The sequence below is a fragment of the Haematobia irritans genome, chromosome 5 (assembly GCF_050003625.1).
Source record: "Haematobia irritans isolate KBUSLIRL chromosome 5, ASM5000362v1, whole genome shotgun sequence".
NCBI classification, from domain to species: domain Eukaryota; kingdom Metazoa; phylum Arthropoda; class Insecta; order Diptera; family Muscidae; genus Haematobia; species Haematobia irritans.
This window is the reverse complement of record NC_134401.1, coordinates 1,047,294-1,069,861: the sequence shown is the minus strand read 5'-3', so window position 1 is coordinate 1,069,861 and position 22,568 is coordinate 1,047,294. Positions and strand designations below refer to the sequence as shown.

The following is a 22,568-nucleotide window of genomic DNA, read 5'->3' as shown; positions in this document are numbered from 1 at the left end:
CTACGTAGCTGTTATAGTCACCAGTAGATAATTATCGTTTTAAGTTACATTTATATAGCATAGTTTGCAGCGCCCACGAGCCCATGCAAACATAACATTATTTAACAGAAACATACATTTGTTTGCCACGTGGAGCAGTGGTTAGCATGTCTGCCTTGAATGCAAAGGGTCGTGGGTTCAATCCCTGCTGCGACCGAACATTTTTTTTTGTTTTTTTTTTTAATTTACACATTTATATTTATACTATATTAATTTTTTTTTAAATGAAACTTCGAAATGTGTGTTATTAAAGATTTATAGTCAGTAACAGTGCTTGATATAAACGAAATTGACTGATTTTTGGATAAAATATTATTTTTTATTGCAAAAATAACAATCTTGTAATAAAAAACTGTTTTTGTACAAAACTTTAAAATTTGGAAGGAATTCAAAAACTAACAAAAGAAGAACGTGGAGTCGAGTATAAACATACATACATAATTTTATAATATAAACATAAATTTATTTAGGAGTGAACAGTTTTTTACTAGCATTTAACACCATCGCTCTAAAATTCCTTTTATTTTTCTTTAATAATTCATTTTAAAGAAAATAAACTTTTTAAATTGTTTTAGCTGTAAAACTCGAACTTAATGCCCGCTTTTATATTTGATGGTGTCCGTCAACTCCTCGTGGACTACTTTTTAATAAAGAGGAACTAAAGTTTGTTTGCCAAAATGATAAACAAAACACATGTCCACACATACATAAAATGCTGCTCTCAAGGCGAAAACATAAGCTATTTGTTTTTCAAATGTCTATTCTCTTGGTTCAGAATGTATATTCTCTTTATTCAAATTAAATAATATTTAGACTTAAACATATCAAATTTTTGGCCTTATCATAAAACAGTTTTCCGAAACAACGTACAAGCGGTTTCACAGAAATTGTTCTCTTTTGACTCTTTTGCTGTGTTATATTGATATCTTTTGTCAACTCTCCCGGTTTCCATCTCTATTTCTCTCTATACTCTCTCTGTCGCTTTGAATAAAAAATCACAACATATGTATGTTTAGTCGAAATTTGTAAATTTATATATGTTTGTATTCACACATATGACTTTTATGAAACATTGATACCCCAAACATAATATATTCTAACATATTAACATAGATGTCCCAAACATTTAGTGTTAGTTTAGGAACATTACATGTTCGCACTTAAATATATTGTGGTTTAAAATCGTGCCCGAAACACATTTTGTTTATATCGGAACATATGAAAAACATATTTTTCTAACAGTGTATAAACAATTTTTTATCTTTAGTCATATTTCACTAAAAGCCCCCCGTTTTAATGAAGACCATATAAAGCAGCCTTGGGCCTTAGAGGGTTAATAGTTGCAATAGTTTAAATGTTTTGGATTTAGCTCATGGAATCTGTGTGCAAGGCGGACATGGACCTTTTTTCGACGTGTCATATATTGTGGGTCACCATTTATATTTGTGAGGAGTTTAACTAGAGCTGACTAGGTGTTTAGGGGTTTTATAAGGATACCAAACATCGCTCCACAGCAGCGGACTAACTCCCTCGTCTGTTCAAAAAGATGACGTAGTTAAAAAAACCAAGTGTTTTATGGGAATATCCCATGACTTCCATTGTTAATTTAATTTATTGTTATTCTATTGCAACTGTTAGGCCTTAATAGTCTTTGTGAATTGTTTTGCCAACAATTGCTGCCAATACTGGTTGCTTGTAAAAATGCCGACAAACAAGGTCATTTAGCGTCATTTGAGCCTTTCCAAAATGTCAAAATATTGTCACCGTTACCGGGGCCAAGAGCATTCTTTTTTGTTATCCATTCATTCATCGCCTATTGCCATTGATGCTGGACAAAGCCAAGAAGAGAGTAAACCTGGTATGGAAAAACAATAACAATTCATCCATTGACGTGGTGTAACAGTACAGAGAGTTAAAGTCGACTTTGTCACAATTTTCTTGAAGGCCACATTAACATTTTTCCCATAGAGAAAAAAAAAAGAAAAGGAAAATAGGATGCGAATGCATGTAAAAGCCAAGGCGGCATTATTTGCAAAACATGATCACTTGTTGTTTTAGGTGATATAACCTGGTCTAGCCCTGAATGTATGAGACGATATTTCCTTTGATCTGGGGGACAATAGAAAAAAAGTCAAAGGAACATTTTGTGTAAATTCTATAGTTCGGCATCCTTCTCATTTCATTCTCCCACAAATACATTGGGCTTAGTTGGGTGGGGAGGTAATTAATGATCGATCCAAATTCCGATGATCGGTTTGATTGCCTTGACTTTGGTTTTGGATGGCGGGCAGTTATAGTGGATAGTTATTGTTATTACTATTATTCACATTCTTCTCCTCCTTCATTTTTTTTGTTATAATTTTAACACAATTTTCTACTCAATTTTCTTAACAATAACAAGCGTTTTTGGTCATTAACACTTTTACACGATCGGTCTTTTTATGTTCGAGCTGTGAATCTCCAAAGTGTTTTATTAGTGTGAGTCTGTGTATCTGTCTGCGAGTATACTGTTTCGATCGTTTTAGTGCCTCTATGGCAAAGAAAACCTCAGAGAGACGAGAGAAAAATAGACATTTTTTATAGATCGTTTATCGCATGACTTTGCATATTTATAGAATTAGCCTGTTTTATTTCTGTTTCTGTGGACGAGTGACTTCCAAGACTGCGAAGGGTACACGGGCATAAACGAAAACTGAAGTTTTCGAAATTTGGCTTATTACGGCTGAGATGGAAGCAATGCTGCCGATGATGTTGGCGTAGAGCAAACCAGAAAAAAAAAAAACAAACGAATCATTATCATTTTCTAAGGTGTCATCATCAACACTTGCCTTTGACGGGCAGAGTAAATGTTACACATTTATATGACTGGAGTTTTTCTGGTTGTATGTTTTCTTTTGGTGATGAGAACCTAATGGGAAGAAAAATCTTTAAAGCATCATGATCCGATTGTAAGATACAGATGGCTGTCTGTCCGTACATCTGTCTGTCGTTTAAACCTTTACCATCTTAGTGGTAGTCGTAAGGCACTATACGACCTTTACCCACTGTACATGCGTGTGGAGGAGATTTAAAACGTAAACCGGCATTTTTTTGGGTTGGCTTGATTTTTGTGAGCTGCTCTAAGACGATCAAAGACTAAATGCCGCCGGCTGTTGATTTGTGCAACAAATGATTTGATGATGATTTTCAAATTATCAAATAAATGATCTATAATTTGATCAATAAAAGTGATTTCTATTTTTCCAACTCTCTCACTCCCTCTCTGTCGCTCTGAGCATACCGATCTTGGTTATCTATCTCAACATGCCATTATATCCAAATATTTGAAGGGACAAACAAGTGTGTGTTTGCGTTTTGGTTGACTTTTGGAAGGTGTTTCAATTAATTAAGCCCAATTTTGAGCTGTTGTGTTTTTTTTTTCGTTTTTTCATGCTGATATTAAGATTTTCCCTTTGGAAACTTACCGCCAAGTATGCCATGAATGCTGTAGTCTTTACGGCCGTCATCACTGCTGCGATCATTACCCCTTAACAAACGACTTATCGATGACGTTGAGGGCGGATCGGTGAAGCCTTCCTGTGGATATAGACAAGATAGCAAATGAGAAAATTAGCATAAATAGTTGTATTTTACATTTCTAAAAATTTAAATAAAATATCCAAGAAAGTTTGAAAATGTCGATGGTAGTTAAAAGGGAAATAATGCCATCACTGGGATCTGTATGAGCTAAAGCAGTGCACCAATACCGTACAAAAAAGTTGACTTCGATATCATTTAGAGATTGACTTTAAATTAAATACGCGGTTTGTGTGGAAGAATCATAATTTGAGAAAACAAAGTAAGAAAACATGTCCTCAAGTGAAGTGTTTATATACTGAAAAATAGGATACAGATCCCATTTATCGAATTTTCCATTTTCTCTGTGACATATATTAACAAAGCGAAGAACAGATGATTCAAGAAAATTTCAAGTCTATAATACGAAGTCCTAAAATAAAACATGGTTAGGTTAGGTTAGGTTAGGTTAGGTGGCAGCCCGATGTATCAGGCTCACTTAGACTATTCAGTCCATTGTAATACTACATTGGTGAACTTCTCTCTTATCACTGAGTGCTGCCCGATTCCATGTTAAGCTCAATGACAAGGGACCTCCTTTCTATGGCCGAGTCCGAACGGCGTTCCACATTGCAGTGAAACCACTTAGAGAAGTTTTGAAACCCTCAGAAATGTCACCAGCATTACTGAGGTGGGATAATCCACCGCTTTGGTATTTGGCCGGAGCAGGAATCGAACCCACGACCTTGTGTATGCAAGGCGGGCATGCTAACCATTGCACCACGGTGGATCCCATAATAAAACATAATTTGGACTTTATTACAAATACGAAAATCCCTTCTACTGACGTGATAAAAATCCTTTTAACACTCAGAAAGTTTTTTTGTGTATTATACAGAAAATAATATTTTCTTGAATTCAAATAGAATGTTTGAGAGTATTTTGAATGTTCACATCAATAGGGAGCATAAACATTTTTTTTGGGTCGCATTAAAAAATAAAATGTCTTCAATATAGCATCATAAAATCACGAGGTAACTCCTGCATATCTTATCCAGATCTTATATTTCTCAAAGCCCATTTACTTTAGGGATATGAACTATCTTTTTCTAAATAGCCATGGGGCATTAAAATCAAAGGAACTGGATATTTCAGAAATATGTTTTTTCAAGAAGGGATATCCGCAAGAACCACCATCGCATGAATACCGTTTCAGAATGAAACCCTCATTCCGAATCAAAACAAAATCTCATCTAATTTGTTTCGTTTTTTTCTTTTTCATCAGAATTAGGCACGAAAAGAAAATTACCCAAAAGAAAAGAAACAGGGAAGGCAAGCAACACAGCTATTAACCCATTAACAATCACTCATACCGGGCCAAGTGTCAATCCAACTGTCAACTAATTAATTAAATTTCAATTGAATTTGTTAAACATAACGCGTTGCATGAAAACTCACACGCACATAAGTGTTTATGTTTAACAAGCACTCACACAAATGTAATATTTACACACAGACATTCAATCATAACACACATTTATATCGTAGTGGATATTTCGATATGAGGGAATTTCTGTTAAATTCAAACCAGAAAATGGAATTTTAAGACCAAACAAATAATACTGGTGCACAGAAAAAAACTCAAGACAAACCCGAACCTATGTTGTCAGAAAACAAGATAAGCTGTCACTTGGACATGATCATGGAGACCACCTTTTTCTTTGCAATGCTCTAGAAGCAAGCCAGCGGCCCCCACATGACATACGACACACTAACAACTGGCCAGCAGCCTGTCGGGCAGACATAATAGAATGCCACATAGTACTCCATACATACATATGTGTAGTACCACCATAATAACTAGCAAAGCTTTTGAAGCTGCTGCTAATAGTGATTACTTGTAAACATTAACTATTCCTAGGCTAGATTTGAGGAGTCCCTCGTGAATCTCGACAAGTGGAAATAAATCCCAATGAACATAGAAGAGATTTAGACTTGCTCATGTCTTGCTCTTTCAGCTTGACTTTTCTTTTTTTCTAGTCTGACATTTTCAATGGCAACAAATGGTGGAAATCCCAAGGAGCACACTTAGCTTTAAAATCCATGAGCTTCTAAATATCTGTCTTTATGTGAATATCCTGTATTTCAATGAATGGGAAAATTTTCAATGCACGTTATATGGGAAAGTGTGTGGGTTGTTGGGAACGAGTTGACCAGATCTAGTAAACTTAGATGTGCACATTGTGTGTGAATGCAAAATTGTATTTTAAAGTTTTAGAAAATAATGGTCACAGTGATTGCCTTTGATTGCCCGTTTGAATAATTTTCCTTTAAAACGCTATGCGTACCCCATTAGCATTAAATATTTTTCCTATAATGAATGTTATATTGAAATTTATTATGACTCGTCTAGTTTTTTCTTTAGTCTAAAAGAATACTTAATTAATTATTCGTTGCCATCAACAATTTTATCATAACATATTGGTATTGTTGCTAGTAAATTCACTCATTGGGTCATAAGATATCACACCTTTATTTATATTTATATTTATCATCTAGCAGGTATGCACATACACCGAAAACAAAATATTTTGCTTCGTGGCAAAAAAAAAAAATGACAGTTTCTTTGTAGTTGAAAACTTTGCTATACACAAACGAAAAAATAATTGTTTTCCCTGAAACTAAATGTTAGACCAAAGAACGAACCTGGTCCATTGGATAGTGTGTTTTCTTACAAACTGTATGGTTCGCGGTCCGATTCTCCGACTGGACAAAAGGTGAAACTTGTTTGTCCTACAGAAAAACAAAACAAACCACATGGAAATCAGTAATATATGAGGGAAGACGAAACCAGCCAGAAAATAAATTTTTTGAGGCAGTTCTCAGATCCTGCAAAATAGTCAAATTTTATCACAAAAAGTCTATAAACGATAAGCTTCTTCGAATTTGTATTTTGTCTGAATCCCTTTGTTAATTTATGTCGGGAAATTTGAAAATAAGACAATTGGGGTCGGTGATTAAGTTTTAAGAACTAAAACTTTTTCCTCTCAAAAGAAATTTTAGACCAACGGTTATTATTTGGAATCTTCTTTTCGCAAAACAATGGTTTTTTAAATAATTGCATCTTCTCCATTCATATATTTCTCACTTCTCTATGATATAAGGAAGCGGAGAATACAAGTAAGGATACTTTTAAGACACAATTCTCTTTTAAATTTGGGTTTTGTGTACTTGCTTCTAGGAAGCAAATTTTAATTTTTCGTTTTTTCTGCTTTTTTTTTTCTTCATATACTATCAAAGTTCCTTAAAAACGAGTTAACGATAACTTTATTTTCCAAATTCAGACTCGACTTCCAGTAGAAATTCTGCTATGTTTCAAGTAAAAAACCACTTTAAAATAAAGTGTTGAAAAACATGTCCTATATTTGAACGATTTTTTGCTTTGTAGTCAAGATGCAAAAAGACAACAAATTTAAAGACAATTTCATTAATTTTAAAGAATTTTTCTGAATTATTAAAGTCAAGTTGACCTTGGCCCAAAATTTTTTTCTTTCATGTTACGATACCCATTTGGAAGTTAAATCACTTAATTATAAGGACAATACGACTTCATTGAACAGTTTATCGACTTTTGGACAAGGAAAAAAACTTTATATTAGAGAAATGCGTCTGCTATACTAAGCAAAATTTGAATTCGTATTTTAAAGACATGAAATCTTTGACCTCACGACAATATTTTTTCAGTGTAGTAAAGCGTATCTGTTTATAGAACAGTGTGTAATGCACACACAAACTGATTAAAAAAAACTTCGTTTAAAGAAAACAAAAAACTTTAGTTGCAAACGGCTGATGCTCCCTTTCTTCCAAACGATATACGATATATTAAAACCATATGTTTTTGAACTAAGGCAAATGTTCCTTAAAGTAAAGAGTAAAGTAATTGAAATATTGATTTTTTAGATTTAAGATAAAACACTTCAAATATAGACGGAGTCTTATTTTCAGGATTTAGTATCTTTGGTTTAAAGTTTTTTTTTTTTTTTTTTTTTTTTGGAAATAAAAAAACATTTTTTACTTTGAAGTAACCATTGTAGGTCGTAAAACCAGATAGGTTGTAAAAATCAATACCAAAATCCTTAGGGGAAGGTCAAAAACTTAGGATCCAAGTAAACTTTGTTTGAGTGTAAGGGTCAATTTAGGATGGCTGACATTGCATAGGACTATATTACATATTTACCACGAACCATCAAGATGTGTCATATTTTCAGTTTTCGTTCATCAAAAAAGAACGGAGGGATACAAAAACCGGCAGCAAAATAACATTGTTTGCTATACCCGCACTGAAAAAAAAGCATGCCAGGTTCCAAAGATTTTGTCTTTACTTTAAAAATATTGGTATTGATTCCGAGCCAAAGAAGCGGAGAATACAAGTAAGGATACTTTTAAGACACAATTCTCTTTTAAATTTGGGTTTTGTGTACTTGCTTCTAGGAAGCAAATTTTAATTTTTCGCCTTTTCAGCTTTTTTTCTTCATATGCTATCAAAGTCCTTTAATAACGAGTTAACGACAACTTTATTTTCCAAATTAAGACTTGACTTCCAGTAGAAATTATGATATGTTTCAAGTAATAAACGTCTTTAAAATGAAGTGTTGAAAAATATGTCCTATATTTGAAAGATTTTTTGCTTTGTAGTCAAGATGCAAAAAGGCAAAAAATTTAAAGACATTTTCATTAAATGTAAAGAATTTTTCTGAGTTAAAGTCAAGTTGACCTTAGCCCAAAATTTTTTTCTTTCATGTTATGATACCCATTTTTAAGTGAAATCACTTAATTATAAGGATAATACGACTTCATTGAAAAGTTTATCAACTTTTGGACAAGGAAAAAAACTTTATGGTAGAGAATTGCGTCTTCCGTGCTAAGCAAAATTTGCATTCGTATTTTAAAGATATGAAATCTTTGACCTCACGACAATATTTTTTTCAGTGCGTTTTCACAACGTTTTATTTCTTTGCGTGTATTTAACAATCAATAACCCAATTTTGTAAAACTGTAAAATGAAGATATGAGTACAAATCGCCTCATGTCTCGTGTTACAATTGAAAATAGTTTTATTCTTAAATGGATCATGTCAAAATGTATTATTCACCCAGTTTATACAAACAATATTGGTAAATATTGCATGTCCATATTTTATTATGCAATGCTCACTTAACCGCCCTGCCACATCAGATTTGTGGTGATCCTGGCTTAAATAAATTAAGTATTCAGCAATTGTGAGTATGTATGCCGTACAGGCAGCCACAGATAATCACTTCAGGCAGGATCACCACCCCAACATCAGAATTTAGAAACAAAAACATACCGCCAAACTCCGGCGGCCGTTTCATTGACGATCAAACTGCAGCCTAGCATATTTGTAGCATATCGTATCTCATATTCTAATTTAGCGTGAAGCGCACCTGGAGGCTGTGTTTAGCCCATTCATCGAAGAGGAAAGAACCAGCAGAGAAAACAAAACCAATCTCAACTATAATAACAAACATTCAGGGTGAGAGGAGAGGGAAATTTTTACGGATTGAAATGTGGAAGAGATGAATAAGTATGTGTGTGTGTGTACGACGGTTTGTTTCTAAGAGAGTAGCTTCATTTTCCAGTTGAAAACCAATGCGATCGTTGGGGGCTGCTGATAAATGTGACACATATTGTCCCCTGCGAATACTTTCAACGATAAGTGAACTCCATCAACGATCGCTTAATCATTGTATTGTCATCGATTGATTCTCTGATGAGCTTTACGAAAAGTTTAATATTTAAGAGGCGGTAATCAAACCTCCTATAAATGTTTTAGGTTATATTCTTTGATGCATTCTACAGGTAAGGTATGTTTCCAAGTACATTGAGACATTAGAGTGGGTCGATTGAAGAATCTAATAATTAATTTTGTGCAAAAAATTAAAAAATAATATTTTTTTTAACTGAATACTATTTCAAAAGTAAATAAAAATCTGCCTTTGATGTTTTAAAATTGTCGAATTAATTTCTTGTCATTGTCCTATTATCAAAAAGTGAATCACTAACATTTCAAGAACGTTGCGAAATCGAGAACCGGGTTTTATAGACAGGCGTAAAAATGACCTTAAGGCCTGATTATGCACCTAAAAATGTAACGTTATCGTAACGTAACGACAGCCTATGACTTTTTGGCGATTAGCCTCATTTAAAAAGCGAACGATATGACAGCTAATCACACGCAGAGAAGAAACATGATTGTCACAATCATATTCGAAGAGCAAAATAATATGATAGGAGCTAGTTTTGCGGCGACCATGTAACATTTTCACCTGCAACCATGCACATGGTTCTAAGAAAACCAAATTGTCCTCATCTAAAATGTTATTATATTGATAAAAAGAATTTTGTTTGAATCAAAATACAATGGTCACGATCTAAAATGTTATGGTATTCGTCAAAAATGTTTTTATTCCAGTTAAAAGAATATGGTCACATCCTAATATGTTTTGATATTTATGAAAAAACCTTTTTCGTCGTCGAAAAAAGGACGCCACTTGAGAAAAGAAAACACAATATTAGCATTATTTTTATTTATTTAAAAACTAATTTATTGTTTATTAGTATTTATAATGTCGTGTAAGCAAACATCACATAATTTTACACACTCTATTTTGGTTCAATTTCAATAATAAGTAATCATTCCATATTTACGTCGTGCCCATCAAGTGTATAAACGCAGGCATCATGTAACTACACCCAGAGAAGGAATATGATCACCTCAAACATGTTTCAAGAGCACCATGTTACTTTTTTACAGCGACCATGTAGCATTTTTGACGCAAAAATATTCTTTTCTCGTCAAATATAACATGCTTTCCGAAATCAGACACATAATTTCCGAGAAAAGAACATGGTTTCGACAAACATGCAACATGTTTTCCGTGAAAAAGTAACATTTTGCTCTTGGAACATGGTTGGGGTGATCATATTCCTTCTCTGCGTGTACAAATAAAATTAAATTATACCATAAAAAAATGCAGAACAAAAAACAGGCACATTTTTTCAATTACACTTTCCTTTCTTGTGTTCACATAAAACCACGTGCCACTTCTGAATAAATAAATTAACACAAAACACAGTAATTCCGTATTTTCCGTCCAACAAGCAACAATCAACACGCGACTGACGCGCAAAATAAAAATTGTGTGTACCTACTCAATGTTTTCATAAAATTCTTTTCGCTGCGAAAAAGTTAAAAAATGAAATGGTCACGAAAAAATTTACATGGTCTTTATGGCCATGTAATGGTTCTACCTATAAAAATACTTTTTTCCCCTGTAGAAAAGTCGAAAAATTTAATGGTCAGGTACATGATTTCCCTGACCATGTAATGGTCTTAAATTCTATCATGTAAATAAAGGGTGATTTGTTAAGAGCTTGATAACTTTTTTTTTTTAAAAAAACGCATAAAATTTGCAAAATCTCATCGGTTCTTTATTTGAAACGTTAGATTGGTCCATGACATTTACTTTTTGAAGATAATTTCATTTAAATGTTGACCGCGGCTGCGTCTTAGGTGGTCCATTCGGAAAGTCCAATTTTGGGCAACTTTTTCGAGCATTTCGGCCGGAATAGCCCGAATTTCTTCGGAAATGTTGTCTTCCAAAGCTGGAATAGTTGCTGGCTTATTTCTGTAGACTTTAGACTTGACGTAGCCCCACAAAAAATAGTCTAAAGGCGTCAAATCGCATGATCGTGGTGGCCAACTTACCGGTCCATTTCTTGAGATGAATTGTTCTCCGAAGTTTTCCCTCAAAATGGCCATAGAATCGCGAGCTGTGTGGCATGTAGCGCCATCTTGTTGAAACCACATGTCAACCAAGTTCAGTTCTTCCATTTTTGGCAACAAAAAGTTTGTTAGCATCGAACGATAGCGATCGCCATTCACCGTAACGTTGCGTCCAACAGCATCTTTGAAAAAATACGGTCCAATGATTCCACCAGCGTACAAACCACACCAAACAGTGCATTTTTCGGGATGCATGGGCAGTTCTTGAACGGCTTCTGGTTGCTCTTCACTCCAAATGCGGCAATTTTGCTTATTTACGTAGCCATTCAACCAGAAATGAGCCTCATCGCTGAACAAAATTTGTCGCGAAACACATTTCGAACCGAACACTGATTTTGGTAATAAAATTCAATGATTTGCAAGCGTTGCTCGTTAGTAAGTCTATTCATGATGAAATGTCAAAGCATACTGAGCATCTTTCTCTTTGACACCATGTCTGAATTCCCACGTGATCTGTCAAATACTAATGCATGAAAATCCTAACCTCATAAGAATCACCCTTTAGTATAACATGTTTGCGGCATTTGAGAACCATTTAAATGATTATTGCCAGAATAACTTTTTCTCTGCTCGAAAATTATTTTTACAAAGATAAAATACATGGTTTTTGTGACATTTATATGCTCTAGATAAGCATTAAATGGATGCGGCAACCATGTCCAAACATGTTTTTTTCTGTGCGTGCATGTAAACAAACTACCAAGAAGACGCAGGGAAAAGGTTGATTTTTTACATTTAAGTGAATGATTTTTTAAACTTAAAATAAATTTTAACCGAAGACAAAATACACACAAATTAATATTATAATTTTTGAACTTACAATAAATTGTTGTTAAAGAAAATTTTTAAGTTAAACAAAATTTTTGTTGATATAACAAAATTGGTTGCTAATGTGACAAAATATTACTAAAATCGTAATTGTATTTACAAATTACGTTGTTAGATCAAATTTAAACTTAATTTTAATTGTATTGACAAGAAAATTAATTGATATTTGTTGTGTGTACTTGTATTAAAAACAACACGTCTTTTCACGCTAAGAAACCGAAAAGTATATGTTATTTTGAATTTTAACAAAAGTTTACGTTTTGTTATCGCTGGGTAATCATTTGTAAGGGCTGTCGTATATCAAAAACAAACAGCTGAAACGCTATGGTTCGCTTACGAGCCGTTTTTTTATGCATAATCAGGCCTTTAGTTGGATGTACGATTTTTGACGATTTCATAAACGAGCGTTCACGACCTTAATATGTCAATAAAAAAATCTTCGTTGCACGAAGAGAAGGAATATGATCACCCCAACATGCTCCAAGAGCAAAATGTTACTTTTTCACGGAAAACATGTTGCATGTTTGTCGAAACCATGTTCTTTTCTCGGAAATTATGTATCTGATTTCGGAAATCATGTTATATTTGACGAGAAAAGAATATTTTGCGTCAAAAATGCTACATGGTCGCTGTAAAAAATTAACATGGTGCTCTTGAAACATGTTTGAAATGATCATATTCCTTCTCTGGGTGTGGTCTTAGTTGTGACAAAGAGAAATGGTAGTTGGAACTAGGTTATCGCCTTTTTTCATTCATATTTAAACTATAAACGCGTGGTACACTCAAAAAGTGGGATCACGACTTTGAATCACGACCGTGGAAAATTCATTAAAAGAATTCACTCGGGAAAGGGGTGAACCACCACCACCCATTCGATATCATAAAAATAAGTTAATAATTTACGACAAACTCAAGAAATTTTATTTGGCACAATTTTTTCATAGGAAAAATTGGAATTTAAAATTACAAAAATATCTGTAGTGCCATAGGAACGTCAGGATTCAAGTATTTGTGGTTAAAGTTACAAATTTTAAGAAATTCTGAACTATTTTGTTCGAATTTATTAAATATTTATGATTCAATCATTCTGTACGGTATGGGTGCAACCGTGATATTAACGACCCTCACGGTTTTAATCACTTACAAGTTATCTTATGTAAACAATACTAGACATGAACACCAATTTAATAGCGCCTATGCCATTATTCCCGGTTTATTCTCCTTTTAGGTACATTTCAAGCGAAACTCACGATTCACTTGTGAGTCTCGATCATTCCGGATTTTCTGGGGGTTAAGAAAAGTTTTCAGAGTTATAACAACTTTTTGGCAATTGTGATTGAGTCACTATGTCCGATCGTAGTTGCCCATGAGCAAGATTTCTGCACACGTATGTGTACATGAGTCTTTCACGTTAGTGAAATTTCACTCAAATGCATAACTTTAGTTTAAAATTTACACTTTTTGTTCATATCACATGATGTACTCGTAGTTAAGGGTTTCAAAATCAAAATTAATTCGACACTTTATACTCAGTATACATACTAACCTCGTAATGTATGATCACAGATCATACATTCGATAATTCTTTTTCAGCGTCCAAAAGTCTGACGAAATCAAAATACAAAATAAAGAACAAAAAGTAAACCATAAACATTTACGCTAATTTAGAGAAATAAGAACGAAAAAGAAAAAGACAGTATATAATTTTGTATGAAGCATTGACATTTTGCCATACAACAAAAGCGGAACAAGACAAAGTCGTTGCAATAATGATACTAATATAAAAGGATAGTATTTATGAATGAAATGAATCCATTGCGTGTGTATGTGTGTACGAGAGAGTGTCTCAATGTATGCGAAACATTGCTTTCCATTGGCCGGGCCCAAAGGCATAGCTGTTTTCAAGGTGTCAACAACCATAAACTGCATTTGGCATGCATGCAACACAGGGATATACCATGAATATCTTACGAAAAGAGTCTCTGAGATACAAAAAGGGAAGTTCGTGCCAAGGCGGAAGTTCGACTCAGGGTTAAAAGGCGGCATTTTGCATTGATTCTTTGCACCTTGTCGCCTCTCGTAATCGGTTTCTTAACGGTTTGGGTGGCACCTAGTATTTAATTCAATGAATGTTGCATATTCCTTTTGTCACTTGAATCGATTTGAATTTTTATGTCCGACTCTAGAAAAGGTGTAATTTGATCTTAAATCATAAACAAAGACACCAGGGGGTTAGGAAGACAACAAAAAACGGAAGTTGGACACAATCTTGGCCAACACGTGACTTTTTGGAAATCGGAAATTTATAACAAAAGAGATTGTTGTGGTTGTCTGTGGGTAGGCAGCAGTTATTTGATGTCCTTGTACGCCCGGTTGGACTTACCTTGATTAGTTTTTCTCGTATCTCCCAACTAAATAATCCTGGATTTGATTTACACATTTCCTTTATGCGTGCCTCAATTTCGGGCGATGTCACTTTTGGTTTCGATCCTCCGATAACACCGGGTCTTATTGATCCGGTTTCCTGATAACGATTTAAAATCTTTGATACACAACCATGGGAAACTCTTAATTGTCGTGATATAACACAAGGTCGTATTCCACTACCGGCCATTTCGACAATTTTTAGGCGTATATGATTGGGAAGCGGTCGTCCATTGATGAAAACTCCGCCTAGTTGATTAACGCGACCCTGACCTATAATAGAAAGATAAGATTATTAAAAGGTGGCAGATATCGATTTCCAATTCAGTTTAAAAGTCCTCATATGAAATTTAATGCGTTGCCCTCACGAATATGTTTTTAAGAGATATGGTCTTCAATAAAAATATTATATTATTATATTTGAAAATATATAAATATATAATATAAATAATATTATAGCATTGGGCTCGAGGCTACGACAAAATAATTTATCACAATGGACTGAATAGTCTAAATGAGCCTGACAATAAATCGGGCTGCCACTTTAACCTAACCTACGACAAAATAATACTCTTTGGAGCCAGTAGCCTTAAATTAGGTTCCATTATTCAAAAGTTCGTTTTTGTCGGAACTGTGTGTGTATAAAATCATAAGAATAGTGGTGTCATATATCATGGCTAAAGATCGAAAAATTGCTGCACAAGCTCTCAATATCGTATTTCATAATTTTTTGTGACTTATCATGGAAGTATGCCTCAATTAACAAAACCATTGAAGTAGAAAATATGTAAGCTATCGCAATAGTCACAAAGAGGACTGGATAATGCCGAAACTTCCAGGCACAGTCGAAAATGAACTGAATGAGTGGCTATGCATGCAGTTATGGAATCAAAATACAGGCTCTTAAGGTACGAAAATTACACCCAGAAGAAAAATATGTTTTGTATACTCAAAAAAAGTGAACTGTTTTATAGGAAGAATGAACTACGACGCACGAAAATTGAACTAAATTTTACTCCACATTTTGAGATTTCCACAAAGCGTTGTTAAAACCAGGAAATTTTAATGCCCTGTTGTACTTTTTAACTGCAGTTCACGAAATTACATCCTATCATAGAAGAAAAAATGTACTAAAAGTAAAGAAGAAAATCATTGGCGCCAACTCATGACCATTTTAACCATACAGTAGTTCATTCTTACTATTTTTGGGAATCGTACGAAAATTTTTTTAGTTCATATTGAACTTATTTGTACGGTCATGGAACTTTATACTCACGTTTAGTTCATAAAATTTTTGAGACATACTTAAAAAAAGTAAGATTTCATTAAGCTGTGGAAAATTTCGATAAAAATAATAAAATTTAACTACAAGCAAATAATTTTTTCCAATAAAAATAAGTTACATTTAGCGTTAGTTTAACTACGGAAATTTTTTTTCTGTGTATATAACCACTCGTATATAAAATAACTACGGTTGCGATGCCAGTTAATCATTATATTGAAATACTTTTGAATGGGAGTATTCAGTTTACGATAACGTAGCCAAGTGCCGAAACAGCCCCTAGGTCCAGGAATAACTACCAAATGACAATAATTGTTGTATATAAGCAAGGCAATGAAATGATCATTTAAAATTACACCGACATCGAGAAACTGTTGCTATAGGGAGAAGATAGAATGGCTTATAACGAACACACACCCAGAGAAGGAATATGGTCACCTCAAAGAAGTGTTTTTGGATGGGGAACATTCAATATGTTTGTCGCAACCATATATTTTTTCTCGAAATTATGTATCTGATCTCGGCAAGCATTTTATGTTTGGCGAGAAAAAAATATTTTTGCGGCATAAATCTTCCACGTTCTCAATGTTTGAGGTAATCATATTCCACCGGTGTAATTTGGACCAATATATTTACGGATAGGTATAACGCTACAGAGAAAAAAATCGTTTTTAATTAATTATGCTTATTGCAAAAAAATATATATTTTTTTTAGTTTATTTTTAAACTAAAGATAATAATAAAAAAACAGAGATAAAATTCGTTTAATTAATTAATTTATGTTTATTGCAAAAAAAAAAATATTATGTTTTAATTTAGTTTTAGCATTTTTTAAGTAATTTTCCTCAGCTCAACCAAATGTTCCAACTATTTTATCAACTGAGTTCAATGCAAACTATTTAAAACAGAAGAAAATTTGCATATACTGGTCACAAATAGTAAGAATGAACTACACCGTGGCTGATATGGTAATGACTTGATATGGTAATGATGTGTTTTCTATAATTTTAGTTCATGTTTGATTCCATGAGAAGTTAGAATTTCGTAAATAGTAGTTAAAAATCTAATACTGTCAGTAAATTATCGTTATGGTAACAACGCATTATGAAAATCTCCAAAAAATGGAATATTATTTAGTTCAATTTTCATACGAGGTTTTAATTTTTACAATAAAACAGTTTACGTTTTTTTTTGTAGGAGTAATCTAGCAGAGATGCTGGAATGCAAGAGGTCGATTAGCGATTACTGTCGATACGATTATCAAAATACGAGAAAGAATGGGGCTGTACAGGACAGAGTGTATTAATTTAGACAGCGGAAGGAGTGTAAAACGGCCATTACAAGGAATGTTTGCTTAGTAAAACAGGTATAGACTCCTTGAATTCCATGCTGGATACAAACTCTTTAGATAATATATCTATGGAGCTTCACTGTTATGCGAACCTTATAAGAAATGACTGAGTAGTTCATTATTTCTTAATATTCCCGGTTCCATCTATACTTAATGCGTACATTTGATTTTTAAATGTCCTCAAGACGGACAATCATCTGGGGACAATGGACTGATTAGTCTAAGTGAGCCTGAAATATCCGGCTGCCACTATACCTAACCTACTAACTCCTTCTAGATAAGTGAGAATGTTGTGCCGAAATCTAACATCATCTATCGAAAATCTGGCATTAATTACAAGAAATCTTTCACAGCTTTCGAAAGATGAAAGTGTCAAATATATACTCAATTCGGAGTCTATAGCTTACCTTGAAAAGGATAACCAGCAAACAAAGGTCGCATATTCAAGGAATTTGCTCCAGTCATATCCATTTCAGTAAAAAACTTCTATCCCCAGGCGTCCGATGAATTTTAATACAAATTAAAAATACAAAAATAATCCACTTAAATTGTATACTTAACGGCAAGGCCTACAAATTGCACTTTTCCATACAGGAACTAAAATTGGCCAATTTTGCTCTTCTTTACGATTTTTCAATCTGATATTAAAAATATTTTTAGTAAATAACAAATTTTTAATTTCGTTTATTTTTCCATATCACTTTGCTTCGAAACAAGCTTCACAGTTACATTCACCGACGGGTGCTAGCCGTTATTGGTAGTTTTCGTTTTATTTTTATCGTAAATCTTTAATTTATTTCGACAAATGCTTTCGTGTACTCCGAGGGTTCCGTTTTTTTGTTGTTGTTTTACTTTTGAAACCCGTCAACGGTACGCGTTAACAAACGATTTCAATGGAAACAGCACGACTCTTGGCCAACAACTAAAGAGCGCGCGAGTGTGAATCAATAAAGCCGCGACAAGATCACAATACCCACTGAAAACTCCCAACCATGGTTGGGATGTGCTCGATATGAAGCTAAATTATGTGGCTGAGCAGAAAATGCGCGAGATTGTCCGTTGGCTGAAATGGAGCGCGGGCTTGCGATGCTCTCTCGCAGTGCCTCTGATTAAGGGGCGTTATTTGATATCAAACTAAAACCCGTTTGGGCTTTTAGTTTTCCATAGATTCATAGTGGTTGGTAGCAATGGCAACGATCAAAGCTTGGTTTGCTCTCAAAGCAAAGAAGAGTTAGGCTATATGGAGCTATATAAGGCTATCCTGCTCATGGCCTTTGCTTGATTTCAGATAATCTAACACAGAGACTGCATTTTGGGGGTGAGAGTAGCTGTGTGCATCCGCTAAATTCACTCTCTATCTGTAAGACTGCAGCAGTGTGTGTGGATCACAGAGTGATTTCTGATTGGCCATGTGGAAAGGGTGTTTTACTTCCCTGGTCCCTTACCGTTCAGCCTTTATGGAATACAATGCTTAGCCACCACCACCACTTTAACACCGTGGCAACCACCATGTCCGCTTTGCCGCCGTGAAATTCGTCCGTGCATCCATCCATCCTCATCATCATCGTCGTCATGAACTGAACAGGAATGGAGTCTAGTAGTACGAGTATGTGGTAGGTTTTTTTCTCATTTTTCTATTAATGATCAACATAAAAATGTGAATGCTAACGAAGCAGCTGTCAGGAACTGGGCTGCCGTCCTTGCTATTTGGGTCCCCATTGTATTACAACAATAGTTGCCATGTTGATGTATTATATGGCATACATAAACATACGTCGTATGTATGTCCGTTTGTGTAGGTAGTCTCGATATATTCGAATTAAGCCTTCAGTTGTCCCAAGGAAACTTTTATTGTGCATTAGCGAGGCTGTACTATGTATCAGAGAATTTATAATAGAGTGCTTCCTCATTTTATTTGCTATATTTTTTAATTTTATATTTTTATTGATATTTATTATAAATGTATAAAAATTGCTATAAGGATATTTTATTTAACGAACAGTTTGGGAACACTCAACATTTCCATTGTACTTTAAATTGATTTTGCTATAAAGAAACCCACACTGATAGAAAAAGTTTCATTATATCAATGGAATATACACAGTCTCACATAAGTTTACATACCCTTGAGTTTTTTACCTCTTAACTAAACATGTTTCTTGTTGTTGTTTATAACCCATACCAAAAAAATCTTCTTGAAAATTAACAATTACCTTGATTTTCAAATTAATTCACTAAAACGACAGGATATGTATGCATATTTTTTAAAATTTGATTATTTAATGAAAATATAAATTATTTAACCGTATGTAAACTTGTGTAAGACTCTGTACCATTAAAATTTTCTGTTAAATGGCGAACCTTATCGTACTATTAACGAAATTTTAATTATAGTGATGAAAATGTTTCATTGTATCAATAAAAAATTTCGTTGTCTCAATTTTAATGAAATTTTCGTTGTGTGTATTTTTGTAGAAAATTTTTTTATTGAAATTCAAAAAAAAAAAAAAAAATTGAAAGTCTTGAAACAAAGGAGGTCTCATATTTAAGGGATGTTAAACAGTACTAAAGTTGTTATATACATGATAGATACCTCGAAATCTTACCCGATACGGTCAATTGTTGAGCTTGCACGGGATACACTGAAAAAAGTCCATCCATAGGTTAGGTTAGGTTAGGTGGCAGCCCGATGTATCATGCTCACTTAGACTATTCAGTCCATTGTGATACCACATTGGTGAACTTCTCTCTTATCACTGAGTGCTGCCCGATTCCATGTTAAGCTCAATGACAAGAGACTTCCTTTTTATAGCCGAGTCCGAACGGCGTTCCACTTTGCAGTGAAACCACTTATGTCACCAGCATTACTGAGGTGGGATAATCCACCGCTGAAAAACTTTTTGGTGTTCGGTCGAAGCAGGAATCGAACCCACGACCTTGTGCAAGGCGGGCATGCTAACCATTGCACCACGGTGGTTCCATCCATGCTAAATTTAACTTATTTTTGTTGCATATAATATTTTGGTTGTGTAAGCACTGCTGAAAAATAAACTCTTAAGTTTTTTTTTCGAAAATTGCCTCAATGCAATTTCAGCTCAATGCAATTTTCCTTATGACAACTATGCGTTACAAATTTTAAATTTTTTTAAATTTGAATATATTTGCTGCTAAGGCAAATACATCGTAACAGAGGGGAATTTTATTTGTCTAAAATTTCGTACCAGAGGAAAGTATGTTTCTTTGGATGCATCTAGGTTAGGTTAGGTGATAACACAGTGGTGAATTTCTTACTTATCACTGAATGCTGCCCTATTCTCTGCTTAGCTCAATGACAAGGGACTTACTTTTTATAGACGAGTCCGAACTGCGTTTCACTTTGCATTGTAACCACTTTGAGAAGCTTTGAAACACTCAGAAATGTCACCAGTATTATTGAGGTGGGATAATCCACCGCTGAAAAACTTTTTGGTGTTCGGTAAAAGCAGGAATCGAATAAGGTGGGCATGCTAACCACTGTACCACTGTAGCCCTATAAGATAGCGTTCTCGATACTATTGAACAATTTCTTTGAGTGTATGGTAAGAATTATATTTTATAAATGTTACTTGTAAGGTAAGAATTATATTTTATAAAAGATTCTTGTAAGGTAAGAATTATATTTTATAAAAGTTACTTCGCTCTTTTAACATGTTGGTTATTTTCAGTAAGCAGAAAACAATATTCACTTACGTATTCATTTAAAATAATGTTGATGATACGACACATAAGACTGTATTTAAGATGTGTGGCACCCTAGTGCACAGCTTTGCAGTACCATGACAACGAAAACAATCATCCCTTTATGATGTGGAAAAAAACTGAGACCTAGAAGTGCTACAAAAGCAAAATTTCATGTTCAAAATAAAACAAACTGAAAGGACTTCACTTCTATTAACATAAACCTGGTATTTATCTTAATTAATAAAACTACTTATTTATTTCCAGAGAAATAATTATAAACCTATATCTGGTCATTATGTATTTATCATTGAATTAAAAGGTAATTTCACTCAGAAATAACTGATTAAAATAATATATCGTATAATAGCTGATGAAATTTAAAAATTTACAAATCTGGTTTTAAATTTGTCAAGTAGGTGTTGTGAAGATGGTAGATCCATTTTTATATCAGTAGGATGGGAGAATTTGATCAGGAGGGGATTCTAAAACATCTTAGCAATATCGCTTGTAATCAATCTAATGTAATAATGAAGTCTCTACACTGAACTTTGGCTAAAATTGTCAGCATTTAGGTCAAGTTCAAAGATTGGAGGGTTTGGTGCTTATATTAATATAGGCTCATTAAACCTATCCCCAGATTTAATTCCACGAGGGTTGGAGCTCCCATTTGTATTAGAGTTTAGAGGCTCAACTTTAGTTTTCGAGCATGTAGACTCGCATTTCGCTCTCAAAGGTAGAGGCGTCCACGTGAGTAGTATTTTACTTGTGCTCACGCATATACACTCACAAATAAATTATTTTCTCCTTAACCTAACCTAACCTACACTGAAAAAATATTTACGTGATATTAAAGATTTCTCAACCTAAATTTTAGGATGCGAAATTTACAAAATATTAAGGACAAATTTCTTTAAAACAATGACATTTTAATTAAAAGAAAGTTTGTAATCTTTGCTTCAAATTTTTTTTTCTTTAAATTTAGGACACAAATCTTGAAATTTTGCAATTCTCTGCTGAAGTTGTAGATTTTTGAAGTAAGGCAAATTTTCCTTAAAATAAAGAAAAACATTTTTAATTTAAAGAAATCGTCTTTAACTCAACTGACATATTGAATTTTTAAATTGAAGATAAAAACGCTTCAAATATAGGCTAAGACTTATTTTAAGGATTTGCATCTTTGGTTTAAAGTTTTTTTAGAACACTGTTTTTATACTTTGAAGTACCTGGCATAATTTGGATTTTGAAACTGGAATTTGTTTGTACATAAATACCTATATTGATATATCGCCAAAAGAGAAAACAATTCGATGAATGAGATCTGTATCCAATTTTAATTTTATTGATCCTAGATTTAATGCCAGTGAGGTCCGGAAAAAATATTTACTTTAAAGAAGCCTCATCTTTGGCTCGGAATCAATACCAAAATCCTTACGGGAAGGTCAAAATCTTTGGATCCAAGTAAACTTTTTTTTGAGTGTAGATTTAAAGCCAGATAGGTTGCT

At 33.8% G+C, this 22,568-nt stretch overlaps 1 protein-coding gene across 1 annotated transcript in view; it reads right to left on the bottom strand.

Annotated features, from left to right (window-relative positions):
• The window catches only part of gsb-n (paired box protein gooseberry-neuro), a 31,722-nt gene extending 13,414 nt beyond the window's left edge, over positions 1–18,308 (bottom strand). Inside the window, exons 1-3 of the mRNA XM_075309967.1 lie at positions 17,754–18,308; positions 14,673–14,986; positions 3,504–3,615 (exon numbers count right to left, since the gene is read on the bottom strand). Of these exons, the coding sequence (XP_075166082.1) occupies positions 3,504–3,615; positions 14,673–14,986; positions 17,754–17,817 (490 nt within the window). The 5' untranslated portion in view covers positions 17,818–18,308. The remainder of the gene's footprint in view (positions 1–3,503; positions 3,616–14,672; positions 14,987–17,753) is intronic.
• Between the last annotated feature and the right edge of the window lie 4,260 nt (positions 18,309–22,568).